Source organism: Sapajus apella, unplaced genomic scaffold, assembly GCF_009761245.1.
Source record: "Sapajus apella isolate SASKATOON/1434 unplaced genomic scaffold, GSC_monkey_1.0 scaffold2, whole genome shotgun sequence".
Lineage (NCBI taxonomy): Eukaryota > Metazoa > Chordata > Mammalia > Primates > Cebidae > Sapajus > Sapajus apella.
In genome coordinates, this window is record NW_022436942.1 from 11412635 (window position 1) to 11440212 (window position 27578).

The following is a 27578-nucleotide window of genomic DNA, read 5'->3' on the forward strand; positions in this document are numbered from 1 at the left end:
TGCCCTTTTATTCATTTTCTATTTTGCTTGTTTTTTGTTTTTGTGGTTAGAACACTTCATGTGAGGTCTACATTCTTAACATATTTTAAGTACACAGTACAGTATTGTTAACTATGGGCACTGTGCTGTACAGCAGATCTCTAGAACTCATTTATCTTGTATAACTGAAACTTTATACCCATTAAACAACTCCCTATTCCCCACCTTCACTTCCTATCCTTGGCAATCACCATTCTTCTGTCTGCTTCTATGAACTTGATTGTTTTAGAGACCTCACATAAGTGGGATCACGCACTATTTGTCGTTTTGTGATTCGCTTATTTTACACTTAGCATAATGCTCTCCAGGTTCATTCACGTTATTGCATATGGCTGGATTTCCCTTTGAATAATATTCTATTGTATGTATATACCACACTTTCTTTATCCATTTATTCACTGATAGATACCTAGGTTGCTTCTATGTCTTCACTGCTGTGAATAATGCTGAGATAAACATGGGAGTGCTGATAGTTATTTCAATTTATTTATTTATAAACCCAGAAGTGAGATTGCTGGATCGTATGGTAGTTCTATGTTTATTGCAGAAACCCCCATACTGTTTTCCATAGGGGCTACATCGTTTTACATTCCACCAACAGTGCACAAGGATTCCAGTTTCTCCACATCGTCGGCAGCACTGTTATCTGTTGTTTTGTCTTGCTTGATAATGGCCATGCTGAGAGGTGCGAGGTGATCTCTCATTGTGGTTTTGATTGGCAATTCTCTGATGGCGAATGATGTTGAGTAACTTTTTGAAAATCTTAATTAAACCTTATTCAACACTTTACTAAAAGTAAAACTAATTTTATTCGTTGTATTAGCTATAACCAATTTTAGCTAATATAGTGCCAATTAATTGCCAATGTAAAGAATCAGTGTTTTGCTTTCTGCATTTCAAGTCAAGACATAATATATACAAATTTGACAGAAATGTGCATTGTTTAATGGCATAAAATATTCCTCAGCCACCATGCACAACTGTTGTGAATACACAAATACTTTTAAGCATTTCCTGAACCACCTTTTAGGACACAAAATGAGGCAAGTAAATGGACCCTCAGGGCTACAAAAATGACTTTTGTTAGTCATAATCAATAGATTATAAATGCATAATCTATTACATTCATGCCGAGAAAGAAGGAGTTGACAAGTTAGTGAAAATTGTGTTCTCCCTAATCTGGGTGCTGCTGCCTCAATCCTTCCTTCACTCCGATGCAGTGTCATCTTCAGTCTCAGAAGTAGAAGGAAGCACAGACCCTCACAGCATTTGAACCATCAGTCATTGTTAACAACAAAGGGCAAAAAATATGGAGAATATATAACCTGGGTCCTGAACAAGTCATGAGAACAGAATTCATTTGGGGTGACAGTCGTATTGTCAAACACTCAGCATCAGATTCCAAGAGACCAAAATGCACAATTATTTATGATATGATGGGGCTTCCAAAGCCCAGAGCAGGACCATCTTGCTTGGGTATAAGGAAGGTACCACTTGTGGTTCAACCTCAAGGCCAAACAAAGGAAATTTAGGTTAGATTGTAAAATTCTATATGCTATGTCTATTCTTTTATTCATTTTTAACCTGCATATTCTTCCCTATGTAATTCTTACAGTGAATAGCTAATACATGAAATTATGACCACCCAGCATGGAACCTTGGGCCAGTTACTTTTTCCTGTTTTCTCATCTGTGAATGGAGACCAGTGAACTAACTATATAATTTCTGTCTTAGCATTACCAGCTTTTGAGTTGCTATCTTCTTAAGAAGAAGAAAGTTTTAGTGAAGGAAAAGCAAGGGGCTGGATAGTTGATAAGACCTCGTTAGCTCTGTGATTTGGGGCAAGTTATCTCACATTTCTGGATCTCAGATTTTATAAAATAGAGAAATTTATAACTGCCTTGGAGGATAGTATTCAGGATTAAATGAATTAATACGTACTAAGTGCCAAGCAGAGTGTCATGTGCATCAGAAATGTATAGCAAAACTAACATTTGAAAGAGAAAGCGAGAAGAAATGTGTGTATACATTTACGCATGTGTGCATGATATGTGCATGCCTGCACATACACATTTATTTGAAACATTTAGGACATAGAGAATGGGATCTGGGGTGGGAGAGGTGGGAAGTGGGTTGGAACTCAGAGAAACACAATGCAGAGTGGAGAAATAAAACATTTTAAATTATCATTAATATTCTTCGAAAAAAGAAAATATTCATTTTCATTCTCTTTTTCTTTCTTTTCTTCTTCTCCCTTTTCCTTTTTTTTTTTTTTTTTTTGTTTCCGGAGTCTTTCTCTGTCACCCAGGCTGGAGTGCATTGGTGTGATCTTGGCTCATTGCAATCTCTGCCTCCTGGGTTCAAGCAATTTTCCTGCCTCAGTCTCCTGAGTAGTTGGGACTATAGGCATGCACCACTACACCTGGCTAATTTTTATATTTTCTGGTAGAGACAGGGGTTCACCATCTTGGCCAGGCTGGTCTTGAGCTCCTGGTCTCAACCCACCTGCCTCAGCCTCCCAAAGTACTGGGATTACAGGAGTGAGCCACTGCGTTCAACCAAAAATATCATTTTCTTAATAAGAAATGTTGTTCTGTCTCAAGAAATAGGGATGCCCAAGGAGACGGAGAGAGATCAAACAAATGACTGGTTGTTGGAGCAGTCAGAACACACACAACATTTATTAAGTTTGCCATTTATATAGGCTCAGTTGGTGGTGCCCTAAGACATTATGAGAGTAACAGCAAAGATTACTAAATCACATATTGCCATAACTGATGTAATAATAATCATTAAAAAGTGTGAAATATACCAAGAATCACCAAAAAGCGACACAGAGACATGAAGTGAGCACATGCTGCTGGAAAAATGGCACCAAAAACTTGCTTAATGCAAAGTTGCCATAAACCTTCGATTTGGAACAAATGCAGGATCTGCAGAGCACAATAAAGTGACGCACAGTAAGATGAGATGTGCCTGGATATATGCACATACATATATATATATATATGAATGCCTTAAAAAGGAGAGGGGGTGAAGCAAATGAAAAACAAAACTTCTGAGATGATCTTAGACAACCACTACTTCTCAAAATAACCAGAAATGTGTTTGAAAAAGTTACAGATCACACCCCAACTTTTTCTCTGAACCACCTTGTTTTCTTCCCTTCCATGTGAAAGACTACATATTTTTCAAGACCCAGCTGCACTTTCATCTGTAAGTGAAGCCTTCCTTGACTGCCACTCTCCCTGCTTCATCACTTTTCTAGGGGAGGTTAATTCATCCTTCTCCCAGTTGAGTTTTCATTACATTTTATTTACACTTCTGCATAACCCTATGCGACATGCCAGTATTATGCATAATTAGCTGCATTTCTGTTTTTCCAGCTAATTGCAGCACACAGGGAGTCGTATTCAATTTGCAGTTTCCTGTGCCAAGTATGGTACCTGGCACCCTAGTATGTGCTCAATAAATCATGCTGAATGTATGAACTTCATATACCACAAGGAGAGGCTGGCAATAGAGATGGCAGTTGGTTTTGCTTGCAGTTTTTATTGTTGTTGTTCTTTGTTTGGTCTTGATGCTGTTAGTAGGGTAAAGTTTGTGATAGTACCTAGTGGGGTAAAGATTTAGCATTTGTAAAATTTTGGCATGATCTGCAATCCATATTAGAATTCTGGGATTTGGTAGTGAAGAAAAAAACACTAAGGATATTTGAAGAGATCTCTGTTTCTTCCCTAAAGTTTCCCTGCCCTTTCCCTAAGGACGTAAATGGAAGACTTGGGCATAAAGAATCAGGAACCCCACTGACCATGTATGGGGAAAAGGCCCCTCCTATGTAATTGGATGTAAAAAAAGAAAATCTCTTTTAGACAGGCACACGGTTTTGGCTGAAGTTCAGCCACATACCTATTCTAAGCTGAATTTGGGTATAGCCCTAATAATTGCAGTTACTCTTTAGAGAAAGAACCCAAGAGGTTTACCTGGAGATTTTTTCCAGATGTAAGCAGGTATGTGAGAAGCGCAGTAATGAAGATGTAAACCGGATGAGGCCATTTTGTGCCCCATAGTCTTTCCTCCAATTGCTCGAATGCTAGGAGATGTTCCCCAGCAATCATAAGGATGATGGCACACAGCCATCTAACAAACACCAGATGCCTGAGTAGCCTTATAAGCTGTGGTGTTAAAGAGAAGGGGGGCAAAACCCCAAGTATGAATGCCTCTGCAGTTATCAATCTGTCATGAATTGTAATCAAACAGAAACAAACCTCTTTATTCCGTCAGTTCCTGGGATAGGTCCATCAGATGTCCTGTAGACATGCACTGAGAGTGGTGAGAGCTCTCAGGAACCTGTCATCCTCCTTCACCCTCCCACAGAAGAGTCTGACTTAGTGACATTGGTAAAGACACCCCACCCCCACCACCTGGGCTTTATATCTTTCTGGATGAGAAAAGATGAGCTGGATCAGCTATGCCAGAAACTGGGTATTTGGGTTAAATGCATCTTTAGTATCACCTCTATTCTTTTTATTTTCCTCCATGTGAATCCAGAATAGGACTTTTTTTATTATGATAGTTAGAATTCTTAGGAGTGTTACTTGGGTAATGGGTGCACTAAAATCTCAGAATTTGCCACTGTAGAACTCATCTGTGTTACCACTTGCAATCCAAAAGCGATTGAAGCAAAAACATTGTTTTAATCAAAAAAAAAAAAAAAAAAAAAAAGAATTATTAGGAGTGTTAAAGTTAGCCATTTGAGGAAAACTATGAAACTCTGTGTCGCCAAAGTGTAAGAAAATCAAGATGGCTTAATTAGGCCCCTCTTAAATTGCACACACTGCAGAATGTATTTTGGAAGAGCCGAGCGAATTGCAGTTAACTTGAAGCAAATAAGAAATGAAGAAATGATATATACATTTCTCCCCCCAGGGTCAAACCCACCACAGCTGAAAACTGTCCAAGTAGCAAGTGTCCTACATGGGAGGCAGCCAAGAGTGGAGTTAGGGGCACAGTGTTTGAAGTCACAGGAACTTGGATTTCAATTTGAGCTTGGCCATGGACTAGCTATGTGATTTGTCTTAACTGTTTTGAGCTGTTAGCACAATCATCTGTAAAATGGGGATAAGAGTACCTACCTCACAGTAGAAATAATGGATCAAGTGCCTGACTTATTGCTAGAGGTTATTCAATCCATAGTATTATTAAGGTAAATAAGTATTATTAAGGTAAAAACCATGTGGTGAGATTGAACGCCTTGGGAATAAAGTTGAGGCAACTGCAACTTAACAATTATGACTTTCTCCTGGGCTGTCTTTATACAAATAACCACTTTTACTTTGCTTTCTAGTTATTTATACTTCTATACCTTGCCCATGTCAGGGTTGTGCTGAACTAAGCACTTATTAATTACTGACTGATTTGTCCTTTTGCTTATTCTGGGGAATCTGTGTGGTTCCAGCCTAACCTGCAAGATAATAAGGGTGAATGAGTATATGTTTACTGGGAATAGCGGGGTAGACTATGCAGGCAGGAGAGCTGAAAACCTTGAAATAAGAATGAGGCTCATTGGCTGGGCACAGTGGCTCATACCTGTAATCCCAGCACTGTGGGAGGCTGAGGTGGCTGGATCACATGAGGTCAGGGGTTCAAGAACAACCTGGCCAACATGGTGAAATCCCATCTCTACTAAAAATACAAAAATTAGCCAGGCATGGTGGGATTACAGCCAGCTGCCTGTAATTCCAGCTACTTGGGAGGCTGAGGCGGGAGGATCACTTGAGCCTGAGAGGCAGAGGTTGCAGCGAGCCAAGATCGCACCACTGAACTCCAGCCTGGGCAACAGAGCAGTGAGGCTCCAAAAAAAGAAAGAAAGAAAGGAAAGAAGGAAAGTAAAGGAAGGAAAGTGAAGGAAAGGAAAGAAGAGGATGGGAGGGGAGAGTAGGGGAGGGAAAGGAAAGGAAGAAAAAAAAAGAAAAGAAACTCCCTGGCATCCATAATCGGACAAGTTGGTATGGTTTTGTAATCAACTACAAATTGGGAAAATCTCATATAGGCTGGGAATACAATCTGGCTCCTAAATTTCAGGTCACCATGGTCTTATTACATGATGGTTCCATAAAAGCTCCTTATACCCTCAGGACAGCCTTTCAGGTGTTTTGGGCAAGGGGCGTCAGAGCTGCCTCGCTTAGAGCTTACATTCATCTTCAGGCCAATCCCTCCAAAATTGGCCCATAAGACTGACCTCTGGGAGTAACTGGATGGAAAGCATTCTTGCCAGAATATTCTTCCACGGCAGAGGGCACTTTTTCAGGCCCCACATCAAAATATGGTGAAATTTCGATTTGCTGTGTAAAGCACAATGAGAGTTTGAAACTGGTATGGGGTGCTAATAAGCCTGTCTCAAACAGAGTTTTTAAATTCAAACTTTTTGAATGCCAGTATTTTCTAAAAGTCATTTTGTTGTTAAGATCTTGGTAACAATCACCGTTTTTTGACAAAAAAAGAGTTGAAGATTTGGGTATATGGCAACTTTGAAGAAATCTCTTAAATGGTTAAAAAAATAACATGATGATAATGTTGAAAGGTAGAGGTATAAGAAAATGGAAGCGATGGGAAAGGTGATATGTAAATTTATACACTGAGGTCTGCTCTCTAATTCTTGGCATTAATGTGATGAACCCTGCCATGGACGTCCTGTGGTTCTAGAAAGGCACTGGGAAGAACCATTGGGCAGCCCAGGCTCAGCCCAGAAATGCAAATAGTTTAAGGTGGTGCTAGTGAATGAGGACAGGCTAGTCCTCCAGGACAAGATAAATAGGCAGTGAGGAATAACAAGAGCTAAAAGGCATGATGTTTTGGGAAAACTATCCACGCATCCCTATAGAAAGAAAACTACTGATGAAAAAGCCATTTTTGAGGGTCAGCTATAAATGCTTTTAAAATTAATAGTAATAGAAGTTTTCTCGCTAAAAGTTCCAAGGTAGCGGTTCTCAAATTTGAATAAGCACAAGAATCACAGGGAGGGCTTGCTAAAGTGCAGCCTGCTAAGGCTCGAGCCCAGAATTTCTGATTAAGGAAGTCCAGGATGAGGCCTGGGAACTTGTATTTCTGGCAAGTTACCAGGTGATGCTGATGCCTCAGTGCCTGAGGACTACACTATAAAAAGCAGTGTTCTAAGATACACTACATAAAGTTGCTGGCCTGTGAATTTTAAGATCCCAGGAATATGACTTAAAAAACTGGCTGAAGAACAAAAGTCTTCATCACTCCACTTCTGCCCCCTAAAGTAAATAAATCAACAAAACAACTCAACATTTCAACAACAAATAATACAATACCAAAACTCATCTGTAGAGATGGCTTTTAAACGTGAAATCATCTGTGAGCAATGGAAACCTCCTAATATACTGCCCTAGAGACCAACCCTCCATGGTAGTGTAAGTTTCCTATCAATTTTTTTAACAGAGGCCAAGGCATCAATGTGGTATCATTCCTGCATTTTTACCCACAGGGTTGTCATGGTGGAACTCCCAAGTCCATATTTTAAGCAAGAAACATACACAAGCTGCTAAAGATTTTGCTGAGGTGAGGTGAAGGTTGAGTAATTCTGGAAATATTTCCCTTTCCTCTAGTCTTTCAAATCCCTGGAGACCTCTCCCAGGGACTGTGGTATGGAGAGTTGGACTTGACCCTACTGTGAGAGACCCAACTTCCGAAGACTGCATCAGATGAAAGGCTCTCTATACAGACTGCAGACTTGTCAGCTGGATAAGGAGGCAGACAGAGCAGTCTACTACAAACTGCAGTCCATGTATCTGTGCTGAAAATAAGAGGAGTCTTTAGGAAGCAAAGAGGAAAATATTTTTATAAAGAAATTTTATTGCATAATTCTTGTATACAATAAACACTGGAAAAGGGTTTTTAATGAAAAGTCATATCTTTTTTCAAAAGTTTTGAACTGTCTGGAGAAAAATTACTACAAAGCTATCTAAGGCAAAAATAATATTTAACCTTCAAAACAAAAGATAATCCCCTTCACCATTTTTTTTTTTTTTTTGGTATTTAAAGCAAGACATTTTAAACACAATTAGCATGGAGAAGTTTTCAAATTGCTACATCATTTGCATTAAGAATTCAAATGCATCTAAGAAACACATGGGCCTGTTCTCTAATACAACAGATACTGCTGCTTTCTTTAGATCCATTCTGCTTGAATGTAGGTCTGTACTTTTTGCACACCAACAGAATCCTGCATCTTCTAACGGTACAGTAAGAGCTGGAGTGCAGAGAGGGAAAGTCCCATACACTTCCTATGTTAAATGGCATAACTCCCACAGATCACATACACCTCGCCATATTGACTCACTTCATTGCACTCCATATCCTGCAAAAATAAATCTAGTGCTCGACAGCTGACATTATTGCTCACTGACGTTTTAGTAATATATTTCTTTCACATAAGAGAGAAATATACTGAAATTTGATACCACTTAAACCCAAAAGCAATCTGGAATTAAACCACATGCATACACCCCACTTTTTTTCAATGGATGTTGCATTTTTCTTAAAGTTGATCCTGGAAAATGTGGTAGAAGAAAAACTGGCTTTCCATGAAACAAAGACTAAGGATTAGAAAAAGGGGGGTTCTTTTGAGTGAAATGTTAAGTTCTATAATAAAAATGAAGGAAAAATGGCAATACAGTCTCTGTGGAGAGGGATCAGTACAGCCTCTCACTGACCCTCCTTGTCTACCCCGACACTGTGGCCTGCATCCCAGGGACTCCTGAGGAGGCTATCCCACAGAGCTAGAGCAGCCGAGAGGTGCTGTGTGTGCCTCTGAAGGATGGGCGGCAGGCTATGGCAAAGCCCTGAGAGACCCATTTCTGTGGCCACCCCAACATGGAATCCTGGGGTCGTTGGGAAATATTGGAGCTTTTTCTGTGAGATTTGGAAAGACTTGTAGGATGGTCTGGATGTTGATGGCTGAGGTCTGGTCTTAAGTTTTATACCTCATTTCTAGAAGCCTATGAATTCCAGAGTGAACCCAGGGCCTGGGGTGAATGTCTTGGAGCTGAGAGGGTGTCTGGATGCTCAGATAGAAATCTCTTATGTGAACATCCAGATAAGAGTAGGGCTTATCTGGAATCACAACATTGCAGTGTACATGACTATGAAGAGGCCACCAGGATGTCGGGCTTCTTAGGGAGGTGCTTGTAGAGAGAGACATGGAGGAATGTGGACATTGCCACATTGACACTGTTTGTCACAGCTTTTCATTCTAATTTCTCGTTGTTTCTTCTTTTTCTTTCTTCTTTTTTTTTTTTTTTTTTATTTTTTTTTTGTCCTGGTGCTTACAAGGAAAGCTTTCAAAGATTTACAAAAATAATTTTTTTAAAAAAACTACAATTCAAGATTAGCATTCAAAGCTACAAACACAATGTACATTCGTCACACACCATACCTTCACACCTGGCTATGGCAATGTTGACTAATATCACCATTGTTTATACTTGTGAAAACTTTATTGTGCACAGTGACATTCATTCCACCAGACTCAATGTTATAAAGCAATTGAGCAGAGCTTCTCAAAGTAAAACTAGCTGTGTTGCTCCAAAGGGAAATTCTGGCTCTTGGCCCAACTATTTCCATACCAATCAGCTAAGTCAGCCTCCTCTCTGCTTCTTTCCATTTCAAATGCCTGGGCTTTGGCCTTTGGGGCAATTAGAACCAGATCAGTTTAATTTTACAACACTGATCTCAATTATCTAGCAATACCGTGAATTTGCCCTGAGAGTATCAATACGTTTTACAAGTATTATGAGTCCCAGTTTATACATGAAGAAATAGGCACAGAGAGGCTAAATGGCTTGTCCCTTGTCACACAGAAGATTATGCTGAGTATGAAACTTGACCTTCTGTTTTAGCTTTCCATGTGAATCCCCATGTCTCTCCTGGAGCTCTGTGCACAAGGGCCCCCACTTGGATTCTGTTTGTTACTTGTAGTGTCCTGTCTGTTTTTCAGCCCAGCACTGAATTTTTCAGCACCCAAGACTTCATCCTTGGTCTTCTCTGCTCTCTGTCATTCCTGCTGCCTTGATGAAGTGCGTCGTCCTCAATCTTTTATTTTACACAGTGGAATTTACCAAAATGCGCTTCCAGCTGCAGCTGCTTTTTGGTGTAGAAAGAAGGACTTATAAAAAGGCAATGGGCAGGTGTTCTTTTTAATTTTAGAACAAGTGGGGCTCAATATTTTATAGTTGTCTTACATTCCAATACTATTTTCTTTTTCTTTTTTTTCTTTTTTGGACAGGATCTTGCTCTGTTGCCCAGGCTGGAGTGCAGTGGTGTGATCTCAGCTCACTGCAGCCTCTGCCTCCCAGGTTCAAGTGATTTTCCTGCCTCAGCCTCTGGAGTAGCTGGGACTACAGGCATGCACCACCATGTCCAGCTAGTTTTTGCATTTTTAGTAGAGATGGGATTTTCTCATGTTGGCCAGGCTGGTCTTGAACTCCTGGCCTCAAGTGATCCACCCACCTCGGCCTCCCAAAGTGCTGGGATTACAGGTGTGAGCCACCGCGCCTGGCCTCCAATGCTTTCAATGGAAAATAAAATAAAATAAAGGCCTAACAGTGAGGTAATGTTTACTTCTCTGCCACAGCATTCAGTATACCCCCTCGGATCTGGCAACAATTTAACATAAGGAAAGACTTTAGACCTTCACACCCTTTTAGTGAGAAAAAAAATGACCTTAACTCAAACTTTCCACAAAGCTGAGCAGTGTTATTAAGACATCATTCCATCCTTATCTTAGGTGAGTCTGTGCAAAGGCCTCAAGGCCACATGTCTTGCAGGTCTCCATGCCCTGCACTTCCCAGCTCTGGTCTCTGCATTGCAGAGATCTCTATTTTCACTTTTGAAGACACGAACCCTCTGTTTCTGAATCAAAGGAGGAAAAACTGCAAAAGAAGCCATGTGCTCAAAGAAAAGAATGCCAAAGGGTATAAGTGGCTTGTGAAGAAGTTTCACAAAGCTGTCTCCATTTTCTAAAGCTATAAACAGTTCTTGATCTAGTCAATAGCAAAATACATGGATGGCCAGGGCTTCTGTTTAAGCAAAAAAGAAAAAATATCAATAGCACAAAACTGCTCTTATAGTTTTTGAAAAAATATATCTATTTAAGATAAACAATTTTGATTTTTTTAATAAGCTGTGCATTAAGTACACTTTGTTTCCATCACTCTCCATTACTCTAGAACTCCTCTTTGTTGGCCCGGGCTGGGCTGGCGATCCCACTGCCCCCCTCGGTGGTGGCACCACCACTATCTGCAGGTGTGAAAGATAAGGCAGCCGAATTTATGCAGTATCTTTTCCCAGTTGGACGAGGCCCATCATCAAAAATATGCCCAAGGTGGGCACCACACTGAAAGAGAAGAACAAAATGTAAGCGAAAAGCATGCACAAAGCAGGCTTTGAGAGGAACTCACATTAAGCAGTTTAAATGGATGACCAGCCTGTAGAGAAATGAAGGAAACTATCGTGGATGATTTCTCATCTGCCTGTCAATAGCCACAAAGATGGTTTCTGGCAGGCTTTGTACCACATGCTGAGAATAAAAAACACTAGAATTGTGCATATCAGAAATCATTTAGTAGCCGCTGTATTTTTTGATCTGTGAAGTCTCTCAGCCAGCTGAAAAATGACTGCCATAATTTTATGAATCAAGTTGACCCTTGATCTTCCCTTGTAAGAAACATGGCAGAATAAAATCTTTCCCCCGGCATTACTTTTGGCTTTGGATGGGTGGGTTTCAGATATGCAGAAGTCCACTGAAAAGATACTATTTAACTGGCCATGACAGAGGTGATGTTTGCTTTCATGGGCAGTAAAACTTAACATCAGACAAGCATTGGATGTTCTTGGAACCCAGATAAGCAATGGCAAGGCTCAATAGATTTATGTCACAGTCACCAGGGCTGCAAATGTAGCAAAAGGAAACATCTCTAGTGTACACAATTGTTTTTTTCCTGGCTTCCAATAAGTGGAGAGTCATGCTTGCTTCTTTATCCAAATGAACTATAATATAAAGAAAAGGAATAAGCTGTTTAGCTAAAATCAATTTTACTGACTATTCAAAAGCTGGGGAAGAAGAGATCTAAGGTCTAGACAGAGGCAGAAGGAGCATCATTTTGATGTTTGAGAGAAATTCAGCTCCAAGAAAATCTATCCAAAAAAAATGGCTCAGTGAATAGCTCTGCACTAAGTGCTTTGATGCTGGGTACAGCTTCGGGAGATGAAGGTACATCTCACACTCCGAATATCTCCTACCCTTTTCCAGCAGGGATGGGGTGAAGGAGATGGAGACACTGGTGCAGCATATTCACAAGCAGGCTGTGAAAATCCATCACTTATCGTGGAACAATAAAACCAAAGCCTGAGGTAAATGACTTCCATTCATTCGCTTATTTATGGAGTGCCCACTACATGCTGGGCACTGTTAGAGACTCTGGAGTGCAGACAACAATCCCTGGCCTCATAGAGCTTATATTCTAGTGGGACAGACAGGGAGTACACACACAAAAAACAAGTGAACTATAAAGAATGAAAGGTAGAAAGCAATGCTAAGGAGGGAAAAAAAAAGGTGATATGAAATGTCAGATAGGGTGGTTGAGAGAGGGCTCCCTGGGGTGACTTTGGAATAAGGACCTGGAAGAAGTGAATCTCTAGGGGAGGGCATTTCAAGGAGAGGGAAGAGTCAAGATTTAGGTAACCGTATGAGAGAAAAGGCATGTCAATGATTTGTTAATTCTCACTGTGCTGGTCTGGTGTATAAAACATAAGTTTCAAGTAAAGAGTATGAAGTGACAAGGGACTGGGGCTGAGATTCCAAATGGAGATGAAAGAGAAAAATGAGGGAAAGTGCTCATTACAATGAAAAGCGCTAGAATCTTAGTTTCCCTGTTGAACATGCTAAGCTCAGTGCTCAAGCATTCCCTAGTTATTAATAAATAGCACAAACAGCAACTTTGACTGTATGGCACTTCCATGTTAAAAGTGCATTCTCATTTCACTGCCAGCATACTGTGTCAGTTTATTAAAGAGCTAAAAATGAACCCTGAACTGATTTGATCTATTGCCTAGAAAATACGAAACAGGCCTAAAAAACAAATCTTGTATTATTTTACCACATTTTATGCAGGTTTAGGTAATATCAAGGCTGACAGCTCAGATTGCTTTTCCTTTCTATAAACAATTGATGCCAAATTTTTAGGCATCCACAGCTAAGATGAACCAGTAAAAATACATATGCTTGCCCAATGGACACAGGAAAACCCCCATTTCTGCCTGTCAAAATAGTCAAAGTGCTGTCCAACAGGAACTAGTGCTCTCGATGACCAGTGTGTGTGCACAATTATTGATCTCAGATGCAGCCCCAACACTTAGAGCATTTGGCATTTAAGAGATGAAGTTTTCATATACCTAAAAGCCTTGGGTGTGTGTGTGTGGGTGTGTGTGTGTGTGTGTGTGTGTGTGTGTGTGTGTATGTGTGTGTCTAATGAGAGAATACAGCTAGTTGGGAAAAATAAATAATATTGCCTTTGCTAATAATCTCTTGAGCATCTTGAGAAAATAGTTCTATTTGTACCACACCAAAAATAAACTGTAGTAAGGATATATTTGAAGGTGTTTAAGTTATATGGTCTTAATTTCCCAAATCGTATTTTAAAAATCCAAATTACAGTAACTGAATCTGTTGAACTGGGTCTGTTTTCAACCTGTAGTTTCATTTGCTAATCTGGAACTAGTATTCTGGTTAAATAGAATGGAAAACACTGATTCTAGGTGTGTCCTTAATCCAAAGCAAAAGAAAAAGGAGAAGTGAGGAAGAGAAATTATAGTAAGAAAAAGACAATAAAAACCATTTGCTAACAGATATATGGGTTGAGGATGGGGGTAGAAAAATCCTCAGAAACTGAGTCCCCTGAAAATGATAGTTACGGCTTCATTATACTTGCCACAGAGTATTCTGGAAGAGTCGCAGCAGCGTTAGGTTACTGAGGGAGAAGCAGCATCTCAGAACATAGAAAGGAGTTTATCTGATCTGTGGCACCACACACATGCCCACCCCACTGTCAGCAAAGCCATTTGTCTGAGGGAAGCCTAACTTACACAGTGCCATTTGTGCCTCCTCCCAGGTAAACCTAGTCTCCCAGAAAGGAATGTTACCCGGCTTCTTTGAAAAGCACACAAGCCCCAGTGGCTCCTCCCTGAGAGGTTGAGCATGGAGTCCATTCTTTGCGGCTTCTAGCCTTGGGAAAGCTAGGAGGATAAATGGAAGTTGTCAGTGATGCATTGTTTCTTTAACTGCCTGCAAGCTCTGCCTCCCAGGGCCCAGCAAACTGGCAATGTGTTGGGATCTCTCAGCACACCTGGTTGTAACTGAAACAAACTGGTTGCTCGATGAAGAAATCTCTGAGACCTGCTGTTAATGATTTATTTCAGGATGGAATCCTTAGTGTGAATTTTGAACATTGTTTTTAATGCTTATGTGTTTCTTTATTTCACAGGTAAATGTACGTGGATATTCTAGTCTTCATTCTGAAGAGCATTGTTCAAAAGAAAACAACTGAATTCTCACAAGAATCCTTTATCACCTAAGCCTCCTCTCAGAAAAGCTGGCAGCTAAAGAATCTGCAGAGAACCAAGGAAAAGGATCCCCCTAAAGTAAGTATTTGAGCATCAAATTTAACATAATTCCTTAAAATCTAACTGCAGTTCTCAATTGTATGCCTAGAAACACAAACAGTGTATTCAACACAGTTACATTTTTCCGCACTGATGTATTTCCCACTGTCTTAGAGGGTTTCTTCTAGCTATTCCTAGGATGTTTAGGCTTTATTATTGTCATTTTCTCTTAAGTGTTTGATCTATGACATGAAGCACTTTCAAAGCAGGGCTTTTACACTTGGGCACATGGGGCAGGATGGAAAAGAGAAAACAGTTTTAAGAAGAAAAGCAATTTACTTTGCCAGTAGTATTCTGTTTTCTCCCACTGTTATTGAAGACACTTGTGTTTAAGTGGGGGCTTTTTTCCTCTGTGCTTGTGATATTAATCTTTTGCCAAGGAAATGACTGTGAAGTCACCAGTTTAGCATTATGATTTTACTGAAAGATCAAGAAAAAGAGATGGGCAGTGAGTCTGAAGCCCTATTGTAACACAGGGGTATCTTTAATCATCAGCAATATATGAGTTGTCATCTGCAGAAGATTAATAAGGTTTGGAGGTTTTACCAAAAACTGCTTACCTTTTGAGAAATGCTTTCTATTGGTGCATATTTACCTTTCTGTTGATTTGGCTGACTTAGAACAAATTAATAATGATCTTAAACAAACTTAAGGGACTATACCATAGACTCAACAGTAATAGCAGCACTCATAAATAGACTCCAACGTGGGTAAATTCAAGAGATCTGATGGTTTCCTTAAAGATTATTACAAAAGTTAAGTGATTTATTAGACTCCCCTTTGCTCCAGATGTAGAATTTTGATCTGAAGAAGAAAGAATTCCCCAAGTATTCTAGAAGGAACTTACTTCACTGAACTACAGCTTAAACCATGGAAATCTTACCTCTTTGCACTGAATTTAAACTCCTGACAAAGCATTGCTTAATAGGCTGGGGTTGAAGGATTAGGGAGAGGCTGTCAAGTGATTATTCATAGTAGTCAGTGAAACTGGAATAGAAGCAATGTATTTTATCACTAACTTAAAATATAAGTTAAATTAAGGAAAATTCTTTAGAGCCGAAAATTGTTACAAAATGGCTGCTGCTGAAGGGAAAATATATGTGCCCACAAAGCGAGCAAACTGAAGATGAAGATTCTCTTTGGAAGAGAACTGAAATGTAATTTCTCGGCTCAGTAGGTGGAATAACAAAAGAGAATGAATACAATTGCAACAAAAATCAGAAAGTTTTCATAAGCAGCAATTGTAATGGAAACAGTGAAGAATCTCTCCCACCCCTGCTTATTTTCTGTGCCGTCAATGCAAAGATTAGGCAGTATGCTGTTTCCTGTATAACAGTTCTTTTAGAAGAACCTCACTGCAAGACTTCTAGAAAAGGTGGTGACAGGACTGAGCCAATCTTACTCTCTCAGTAAAACTTTACTAAAGACATTATCTGAGAAGTCACTGAACACATGGACAAACCTCTTTACAATGTACCGTAAAGAGGCAGTAGGCTATTAGCTCCCAGTGAATCTACAATTCCTGCGCAAATATGAGGGCTAATTCACTGCATGCATAGTGTCATCCCCACTACAATTTTTTTAAAAAAGGATCCTAAGCACTAAAGTGAGAATTACGTAGGAACCAAAAGAACAAAGAAATACTGCCATATTGACAAACTGCTGAGCAGGTTGGGTCAATTTAGGTTTTGTCTGTGAAGGCTCTGTTCATTTTTAGAAGTTGGCAGTTAAAGGTTCTTCCTATTTCAATATTTCATCTTTATCAAAGAAAGAAATATGACACATAACATATCCAACTGAAAATGTCTACAACATACTAAAAGCATCTAATAATTTTTTTATAACACAAACCATATTGATGCAATTTAGTCCAGAGAAAAGACAAGCCACGTAAATTCAAAATACAACAAGAATTTTAGAAAGAGAGTAAACCAGAGAAGTTTCCCACATTATCTCACCAGCAAAAAGAAAAAGAACATCTTCAAAAATGGGAGAAGTTTTGAGCAGGAGAAGCGACTACATGAACTGAAAAACTATAAGGTAAAAGAAGGTAAAAAGATAATGAAAAATAGTGCAAAATGAGAAACTAGGAAATAAAATACAAGTGGTTGCTCTAGTATGGGAACAATTAAATCTTTTATCAAGTCAAGGTGAAGAAAAGATGCCTGACAAAAAGGAAAAAAAAAAAAACTAAAGAAAATAGTAAAACAAAAGGAAAATAAATGTGCATTATTGTACATAAATAAAAAACAGAGAAACTGAAATGGAAGATACCCAGTCCACTTGAATTCGTTAAGCTGTTTTTTTGTGTTTAGGTGGCAGACATCCCCTGCTCCATCCACAAGGGCACGTGTCTGGCACACATGCCATTCTTTAGTGCTGGAACCTCATTCTCTCCTACATGGAACTTACTTCACTATAAAGCATGTATTTTTATACGTACCTTAGTGGAACAAATTCCTCTCCCTCTTTTCTTTAAATTTAAGAGTTCTAGTTAAGAAAGGGTCAAACATTTTCGAAATATGAGAAGCGAGTGTGGTGAAAAAAGAAGCCAAAAGGGAGCAGGTCAGTGTTGGTTTGCCACACAACTGTTAGGAAAGAACAGGAACAGTCACCTTAGGCTTTAACCACGGGGCCAACAGCTATGCTTGGTTTGGTTTGACCAAGCATGCTTGGTTTAACATTCTTTTAGGAATGTTGCCTAATGTTGGCATTGTTTGTGGGTTTCATTTCTCTTTGGTCACTGGTCACTGTAAGGACATCTTCATAATGATCTTTCCTAGACTACTGATGTTAAGAAAGAAGTTTATTCCAACAGTGAATTATAAGAATTAGTCACAAATCTATTAGAGAGTAGGGCCATAAGGAAAGTTAATATCGTATGCTTCATTTTTTCTGTACCTTTTAAATTTAGTTTTTATAAGATTCAATGTTTGAAAATAGCTTCTGAGTGAAAACAAGAAAAAACAATCATGTAACAGCATTTGTAGCTTAAAAAAGAAAAGAAGCAACTGCTAGTCTTAAAAGAGGCTAAGTACTGTGTACCTAATTTACAAATTAATGTGAGCCCTCCTACTTATAGTTTACCATTTTGTGAAATATTTTAGATTATTGGGCAGATAATCTCAATTTCTTTTAGTGACAGTTATAAAATCATCAATTAAATTTAATTGAATTTAAAACTAAATTGCAGGCTGGGCATAGTAGCTCACATGTGTAATCCCAGCACTTTGGGAGGCTGAGGCAGGTGGATCACTTGAGCTCCGGAGCTCGAGATCAGCCTAGGCAACATGGTGAAACTCTTTCTCTACCAAAAATACAAAAACTTATCTGGGTGTGGTGATGCATACCTGTGGTCCCAGCTACTGAGAAGGTTGAGGTCAGAGGATTGCTTGGGGCTCAGGAGGTGGAGTTTGCAGTGAGCCAAGATTGTGCCACCGCACTCCAGCCTGGGCAACAGAGTAAGACCCCACCTCAAAAAACAAACAAACAAAACCCCCCCCAAAATTAAATTGCATTAAGCCAACTGCTGGGAGATCACGGGATTTTTAAATTTTAATGACTCTTTTCAATCTGTCTATCTATGTGGCACCATAAAGAGCTGTGGAGAGTGCCTTAATTCAAGTCTCAGCTCTGCCACTTAAATCCATATAAACTGACCCAAGTTTACTTGCTCTCTTTGTGCCTCCATTTCAACTGTAAAATAACAGAGAAAAAAAGAACCTACCTCTGAAGGTTATTGTGAGCATTAACCAGAGAAGCTTTTAAAAATGCTGCTGCCCATACTCAACCCATCCAATTACATTAGACCCTCTGGGGGTGAAACCCAGCACCAGAAAGTTCTATTATCACCATCAGAGACTCCATTCTGAGAAACAAGAGTGAGCTGAAAATGTGATTCAGATAAAATATGAAGTCTAATTTTCAAGACAGAGAGTAGTCCTCACACTTGGAGGATAGGAAACTTGCCAGTCTTTTTTTTTTTTTTTTCTTTTTTTAATAAAAACAAAAATTCATCAGATGGTTAGGTTAAAACCAATCTCCCTCCCAACTTGGTAGTAAATATTCCATCTACTCCCTAAAAATCTTGTGCCTGGTGGAGGGGGTTAAAGAAAAATGGATAAAGGGCAGGTAAAGAATGCTGAGGGAGGCCCATATGGCAATCACTTTGCTATTACCGCTGCCTGATTATGCCCTGTACCGCTGATATGTCCAATAGATTCCTCAACAAAATACCTTGTGGTGTCAATAACTTTCAATGCCACAATGTTGCAGACTTAACATTTCACTTATTTAAAGCAGATTGGAAGAACAAGACTGCCTTCAGTAGAATATGGAGCTGCTCTTATTCCATGTAGAAGGAGATTCTATGTCTCTGTGTTTAAGCACAAAATACCCACAAGTTCAAGTCTCTCAATTGTGGGTGTCGAATTAACTAGTTTTGCCTCCTCCTCAACACATGTTCACTTGCTTCATTAGAGCCAGCATTAATTTGATTAGAGCAGAACGGACGGAACTAATTAGAAAATCCTTGGAAATGAGGATGTCTTTACATTAGGAGAAGCAGAAAAGGAATTACCTTATCTCATATAGCTGACCTACCACTGAACTTTCACTTCCCACATCCTCTCTTCAACCAGCTTTTTCACACCCACCTAAGAAAAGCCATTTCTGAGGTCTTCCTTTAATATGTTTGGATCACTGCCATTAGAGGCATTCTGACTGAAGTGGGTACACAGAACTGTAAGGTGAGGGAGATGATCAAAACGTCAGGTTATACAAAGCCACATAATGAAATCTTCATATGCCCCAAGAACAGCACACTCTTCACTTTACTGAGCCAATTGAAGATGATTTTGTTCCTACCAATGATTTTGTTTAATAGTAGTGAAGCCAATAACTGACTTTATTTATTTATTTATTTATGAGACAGGGCCTTGTTCTCTTGCTCAGGCTGGAGTATAATGGCATGATCATAGCTCACTGCAGCTTCGACCTACTGGGCTCCAGTGATCCTCCTGGCTCAGCCCCCTGAGTAGTTGGAAGTGCAGGCATATGCCATCATGCCCTGCTAAGTTTTAAAATATTTTCTGTAGAGACGAGGTCTTGTTATGTTGCCCAGACTGGTCTTGAACTCCTGGCCTCAAGTGATCCTCCCACCACGGCCCTCTCGAAGTGTTGGGATTACAGGCGTGAGATATCACACTGGCCCTGACATTCCACTAGACTTGCTAAACACCTGAACATAGGCACCCTCAAACTTCATATAGACTTTATCATGCTTGTCTGTCCTTCTTGTGACCAGCCACTTGGCCTTATTTGCTATATCTAGCACCACCAGGAGTCCTGAAAGTGTTTGCAGTGCAGAGGAAGCAGCGTATTATGTTTCCAGAGAGGATGAACTCACCTGAGAGCAGCTTGTTTCCACCCTGTGCATCCCGTAGGAAAAGTCATCTGTGAATGTGATTGCCTCAGAACTGATCACATCGTGGAATGAAGGCCAACCTGGAGAACAGCAGGCACAGGAATCAAAGCAGAGAGGAGAGATATATAGCCTTGGGTTATAATGCATTTTAAAGAAATACTAAGCAAATAATTAAAATTCGTAGTGTTTGTTTAACTTTTCAACCTGGAAAAGAAAGGTAAAAAGCTGAAGGAAAATATATTTTATGAGAGTACAACTATTTTTTAACCCTTCCTCACATTCAGATTACAGTTCCATTGGGGTTTGGTGCTTCATGAGACATTCTTAGACCATCCAATAGTTTTCTAGAGCATCCTTGAACTTAGACAGCTTTCTCTCACCACTCTTTCTTTTGTCTTCAGAGTCACTGGGCATGGCCCTGAAGCACTATCTTCCATTATGATGTTTTCTAAAACACAATCAATTGGTCTGGCTGTTAACTTTTCAACCATTCCATGCCTCCTTAGAAAGCAAGTTTTTTCAGTACCTAGTTTGGACAGTTAAAATATTAAAAAAAAAAAAGACTATCCTGTTGTCACCTGTTTTTTTCATCTAATTTCCTGGAACAAGGGCTATCTGGAAATCATAGCATCTATCTATTTTCATGGGCAAGAAGCTTGCTCACTTCATAGGAGAGACTCATAGAGCATCACTCCTCAGACATCTCTAGGTAGCACCTTGTCTCACAGAGCATCTTTTTCCAATTTTTATTGATTCTAGTGATTTTAAAACTATATGCACACTTTAAGAAACTTGATAGTGGCCGGGCACGGTGGCTCACGCCTATAATCCCAGCACTTTGGGAGGCCGAGACGGGTGGATCACGAGGTTAAGAGATCGAGACCATCCTGGTCAACATGGTGAAACCCCGTCTCTACTAAAAAACAAAAATTAGCTGGGCATGGTGGCACACGTCTGTAGTCCCAGCAACTCGGAAGGCTGAGGCAGGAGAATTGCTTGAACCCAGGAGACGGAGGTTGCGGTGAGCCGAGATCACGCCATTGCACTCCAGCCTGGGTAACAAGAGTGAAACTCCGTCTCAAAAAAAAAAGAAACTTGATGGTAAGTGGATCATTAGACTGTACAAATGTTTTCAGTGTATGGTCAGGTTTTATGTTCAGTACTTATGGGCATGTTTTTATGTTTCCCCAAAATATGTCTGGAGTTACTGAGCTGAAACTTGAACCCCTAAAATGATGAAAGAGGGGTGATGTTGCTGAATTGCTGGTGCAATTTTTTTTCTTTTTCACAAGCCAAATTTACTTCTTCAGAAAGGAAGAAGCCCTTTAAGAACTTAGTACTTTGTGTTAATACACCTATTGAAAAAAACAGAATGCAAACTTCAACAATATGATTTTCAGTTTCAAACAAAACATATTAGGCCAAATCCCCCAAGTTCCTTCGTCCCTTACAATGCAAGAGTATAGTATTCATAGTCAGTGCTGGATTTAACACCAAGAGTTTTAACACTTTCTAATTCCTTGATTTGAGCTCAAAATTGCGACAAAGCATCAGGAAAACCTGAACCTTCCAGACTATAACATTTCACAAAAATAGTTATGCTGAGACATACTAGCATTCTTAAGAAAATGAATTTCTTCCCATTTTCTAAATTCTAAAGGGAATTTGAATATATTCTAGGCTATAATATTTGGTTTACAATGGTTACTTGACACATTTAGGGGTTCTTCTTTGTTAATGACAGAAGTGCCAATTGCTAGTGAAAATAGGTTTAACGGTGATATTTGAGGACATTGAAAAATAAAGTCATTTATCTATGAAAAGAAAGAAAGCATTCCATATTTTCCTTTTTAACCCTCAAGGGCATAACTCATTAAATTGCAATTTAAGGCAACTAATATTATGGGAGGGATATGTTTGATTCAGTAGTAAACAGGTTTAGGAGTTTCATTGTTGTGTTAAATTTACCATAAAGCTACCTTACCCCAGCACCACATAGTTCTAATCCTAGAATTCAAAATAGGTATAGAGAAACATATATACATATATATTTTTCCTTTATGCTACATTGCATCTTATATTTATTTATCTTATTCTAGGAATCACCCTGGATTTAAATTTATTTTCATGCTTTCCTCCCTTACTAAGTAGCGAGCACCTTGAAGGCAGAGTCTAAACTCATTGATCTGAATATTCTCATTGCCTAACACAGTGTCTAGTACAAAGGCACAACTCAAATGTTTCTTAAACTTATTTCCAGTTAGCAGTAAATAAGCAAATGAGATAAATAATCAGAGAACATCAGAGAGTTCTGCAAGAAAGAAAAAGAATAAAATTATACTCCTTACAGACTAACTCAGGAAATATCAGTGCTAGTTTCTCACTGCAGTATCCAACTTGGCTCAATCATTGTAATTAAGCTTCTTTATGTAGGGGAGAGGTATACTCTTGCGTATTTAGGAGAGGAGAAACATGAAGTTCATGTAGTTCGCTCATTTTACAGGGTTTTAGGGTTGGGAGGGAGCAGAAGGATAAGTTACCTGCCAAGGTTACACAGGCAGCAAGTAGCAGAGCCTAAACTAAGATATGAATATTCTGACTTTAGGACTCTCCTTATGTTCCACTTTCTTCCTCAATTTTTTCTTCCTGAATTAGATATGCACAGAATTTTCCAGAAAACTATGTTCAAGAATAGAGCAGGATGACGGAGGGTGAAACAGAGTGGTGGTCTCAAAAGATTTCAGTGTTTCTGGGAAACTGTTGATGCTTGAATAGTTTGTTGTTTACCATGGCAGTATTTAAACATTAGAAGAGACACTCAAAAAATAAAAATAAAGAAAGACATTTCAAAGCTCCCCAAAACTCACATGTCCCTTTGCCCTTTAGAAGAAATGGCAGATTTCAAAATGGAATATTCAGTATGTCAACCCAAATCTTGATTAGTGGAGATGGACAGGAGAAACCATGCTGGAGACTGTGCTTCCTGTGATGAAACACATTTCAAAAGAGAATCATGGCCAACTGGGCCAATAGGGTTAACAAAGGAGAATGCTGAGTTGCTTTGCTAAGCTTTCTCAGAAAAAGTGACATTCTATAGAAAGAGTACATCAGAAAGGTAAGTACTTAATGACAATCAAACCAAGAAGGACTTTCCCCCAGTAATAAACTGTATTATGGCAGAGAAGCCACAGTGATGACAGCACTTTGAAAGCGAAATTCCCTCATCATGTGAAACTATTTAAAGAAGGAACTCTTCACTGCTGTAAAAATCCTCAAAGGAAACCTTGCCCCCACTCCTAATAATAATGAAAGTGCTTCAAAGGGTGATAGGCAAAGACTGAAGCAATCTGCATCTTGTTGAGAAAATTATCTTGAGCAAAAGGGTGGGGGAAGGGGAGTGTGCTTATGTCAGTTTTGACATTAAAGAAAGATCATCCATCCTCCTTTCTCTAGGATTTTTCTTTTGGTCTTCTAACAAAACATTACTTGTTTTGGATGCATTCCATGCCCTTTTTAAAAGAAAAGTCATGTGAAAACCTGTATAAACAGGGTCGGTTCACCCCGCCCCCAACATATCCTTTTGTTTCTATTTGATGGGATTGGATTAGGCCTATTATCATTTCATTTCAAAGAATATAAACTGTACTTTTTAGCTACTAGCCTATTATTACTAAGGATGCCTTATTTTCAATAAGTAGGTTCACCCGTCAAATAATTCCCATCTCTGGATAGCAAATAAATATATGTACAACTGAAGTAGGCAAGTTGAAATATGGCAGTTCTGCTTAAATTTTATTCACCCATCAGGTCAAATTAATCTGCAGATATAATGTCATACTTCTCATTTCATGTCAAGCAACTCCAGGATATGCTCATTTTCATCTCAAATATAAGAGCAAGTGATCCAGATGAGTAGTCGTAGCTCCTTTGGTGCTTGCCATATCATCTACACTAGAATGGATTGTTTTTTTAGATTGCAATATAAATAATTATTCCCCCTCCAACCCATAATGGAGCTTAATAAATCTGTTCCAAGTCTACTTGAACCCGTAATTGAATAATGGCATAGCTCTCCACAAGTAGTATTCTGTTGACAAATTCTAAATGTTTCATGCCAACTGCCTGAAAAGAAAAACTTTCCAAGCTCTCTATCCCAATCAATTCCACCTTTAAAAAAAAATCTGTGAAACAAGTTGTTAAAATTAGCAACAAAGTGTAACCAAGCTGAAGTCAATTCTATCTGAACCACGTCTAAAAAATGTGGCCCTCGTTGTCCTATTCTTAATTTAACAAGAATTGCTATACATCTTTCACTTCCCCTAATCCTTCCCCACCCTAGAATAAAACTTAGAAGCCTTGGTAGTCAGTAACATGACCCATCAGTAGAACCTAGCAGAAACTACTCACGAATGAGAACTTATTGAATTGAAAGGTAATCACACATGTTTTGTTATTTTCAAATGTAAAGTAAGTTTGAACACAATGAATCCCACTGGGTTTGGGTGATGGTTTAATAACAATGATACATATTTTAGCACAGTTTTGGTGAGACAAGCTGGAGGAACAGGTCCTTATTTTTGTATTAGTCCTCAGCTCTCTAATTCCTGGGCCGTATTTCAAAATTTGTAGTATTTTGATTATTTGTAGCTGGAATCTGTTAACCTCACTGGCTACAATTTACCTTACTACCTAACTCAAGATAAATAATCCAATTCCTTATGTAGTCCCTCTGCTAACAAGAATTGTTTGAAGCTTAGAGCCCCGACTCTTGCCAAATTATTTAATACTGACTTGATCTGATGCTTCAAGTATAACTTCTATCTCATTTAAAAACATAATTCTTTATTCCCCTTCAAAGACCCATTTGGTTGCAACATAGTCTTCCAAAAACTTAAGTAGTAATCAACCAAATATGTTCATGTGGTAGAAAATCAAACAAAATGGCTCATAATGAGACATTCCGTGTCAATTTCCCCATACCCACAAGCAATCACAATCAATAGATTTTCTGTTTAATTCTTTAAAAATATGCTTATGCTGCTATCTCTTATTTCATTTTTAACCTGTGCTGTCCAATACAGTAGCTACAAGTCAAGTCACTGTTTAAATTTGAATTAATTAAAATTAAATTAAATTAAATTATAGTTCCTCAGTCACACTAGCCACATTTCAAGTTCTCAACAGTTATAAGTATCTAATGGTGACCATATTAGAACATTTCTAATAGTTGTACATTAGAAACATTATCTAAAGGTGTACATATAGAACATTTCCACCAAGATTTCCAGAGACATAGAACATTTTCATCATTGAATAGTGCTGTTTTAGACATTATGAATTGATTTCTTATGAAAGATTAATATTTAGTATTCATGCCTACATAATCTCCCCTCCCTTCCCCTTTCCAATTTTTTGATACTTAGGTTATTTTTAACTTCTTCAAAACCTCATTGGATAATGTCTGACTCTTGAACAAAATGTAAGTAAAAATTAAAACAGAGTTTGTTTCATTTACCACTGTACTGGCAACAAACTAAAAGAGTGTCTGCTACATAAAAGTTGTTCCAAAAAAATTATCTCATAACTGAACAATTGAATGAATGAATATCTGTAGATTCAGAGAATACCATTCAGCTACCCATGCTGTAAGACGCCCTTAGAACCCTCATTTTCCCTCCACCTATCCTTTCCCCGATTCCAATGACCAACCATAATTAAGTCTTTGGTGCTTTTCCATAGATTCTAAGAATTAAAAACTAATAAACATTATTCATATTATTCTGCCAAATCGTTACTGCAACAGGTAATCCTAGGAGACCAAAAATCAAATTGATTTTCCATCTTTTACACAGCAACACTTGTTAAAAGGCACGCCACACTTCTTTTTTTGTCTGAATTTTGACTTTGTTGCACAACTGTACAAACTTCTTCTGTATTCAAAATTTTATTTTTTAAGTTTTTAATTACAAACATTTCAAGCATATGCAAAGGTATACAAATAACAGACTAGGTATCCATGATTTAACAGATGTTCACTGCCTAGCTTTCACAGGTATTACCTTGTTTTCTGTATTGTCTTCAGGTTTCTTTCTCCCCCTAACAATTACGGTGGATCTGCTGCTAGCATTGTTCCCTACTCTGAGGACTCCTGGTACTCCAAAGACAATTGCTTACCTACCATTCCCACACTTGTTTTGATTCATCTTCTAAATTTGTCTGTATTCAGAAGCAATATATACTGTTCTAAATGTTTAGAATTTTATATAAATGGCATTGCATTGTAGGTATTTTTTGGCAACTTATTTTTTCACATTGTTGGTCTCTGGCTTTCTTGGTAACAGCATCATCTTACTTTATAAAAGAAATATCTTTTCAAATATTTCTTAGAATATTAACTAGAGAGTTGTTTCATTTTAGTTTTTTTATGATTCTCTAAAATATCTCTGCTCCCTCTGGGGCAATTGCGCTTTTTATCTTGGTTTTTAAATTTCAAGTTCTTGGTTTCCTTCATATATCTTTGATGATCTTTGATCAACAGTTCCTATTTAAACACGGAGGCCAAGGTCAGTTATCCTACACATCTGATGGAGGCTTTCTCTGCTATTAGATGTGGTATGGGTTTGTATCTTTAGCAGGCCTTCCCTCTGAATATAAAAGCTGCCCGGGAACTCCAGGACTGTTGTCATCAGTTGCTGATGGACAGTTTCGTCCTAGAGTTCCCTGAATACCTCAGTGGGAAATGGTTTACTCTGGGATATCAGTGCCTCAAGAGCAGCCCCAATTATCCCAGACAGGCTGTTTAATAACTTAAGAGAGCAGTCTTCCAGGCTTGTTTTCTTGTGGGTAACTGATGATCTGTCATTCTAAATATGAACATGAGGAAAATGTAAAACTGGTCTAGTTGTTCTTTAGACTTTCAGTTAAGCACCTTGTTGTCAGGCTGCCATTTTGCTCTTGCCAATTCTGAGTTCTTTCTGAGCCTTTTTGTAATCTGCTGGGCATCTGCAAAAACTCTTGTACATATTTTGGGCTGCAGGTTTCTTTAATTGGTCATACCCATTAAATGCATTTCCACCCATATTTTTTTTCCTGGAAAAACTTTAAGCTTCCTTTTCTATTCAAGGCTCCCTACCCCACTCCAATTCTCTTTGCAATGGATTTTTTTCTTCTTTTACTCCTCCTTTTCTTTTTTTACTCTCATTTAAAGAGGTCTCTTGAGAGAGAGGAGAAACAAACATGTATGCTCAGTTTATCATCTTGAATAGGAGGCAAGAATTCTTTTTAATAAATTGCAGACATTAGTCTCTTGATCTAACATTTCATTTGAAAAAGCAACAGATTTGAGGCATCATAATTTTTCTACTAACTACAA

The 27578-nt window shown here is 38.7% G+C and overlaps 1 protein-coding gene across 5 annotated transcripts in view; it reads right to left on the bottom strand.

Moving 5' to 3' along the window:
- Positions 1–2661: 2661 nt before the first annotated feature.
- MSRB3 (methionine sulfoxide reductase B3) overlaps positions 2662–27578 on the bottom strand; it is a 182048-nt gene continuing 157131 nt past the window's right edge. For 3 of the 5 annotated variants that reach the window (XM_032288312.1, XM_032288317.1, XM_032288295.1), the window contains 2 exons: positions 20189–20286; positions 11191–11458 (listed from right to left, as the gene is read on the bottom strand). In XM_032288312.1, coding sequence (XP_032144203.1) covers positions 11288–11458; positions 20189–20286 — 269 coding nt within the window. In that variant the 3' untranslated portion in view covers positions 11191–11287. Of the gene's footprint in view, positions 2973–7900; positions 11459–20188; positions 20287–27578 lie in introns of those variants that run through there. The other 2 variants (XM_032288305.1, XM_032288301.1) reach the window with 2 other exon arrangements.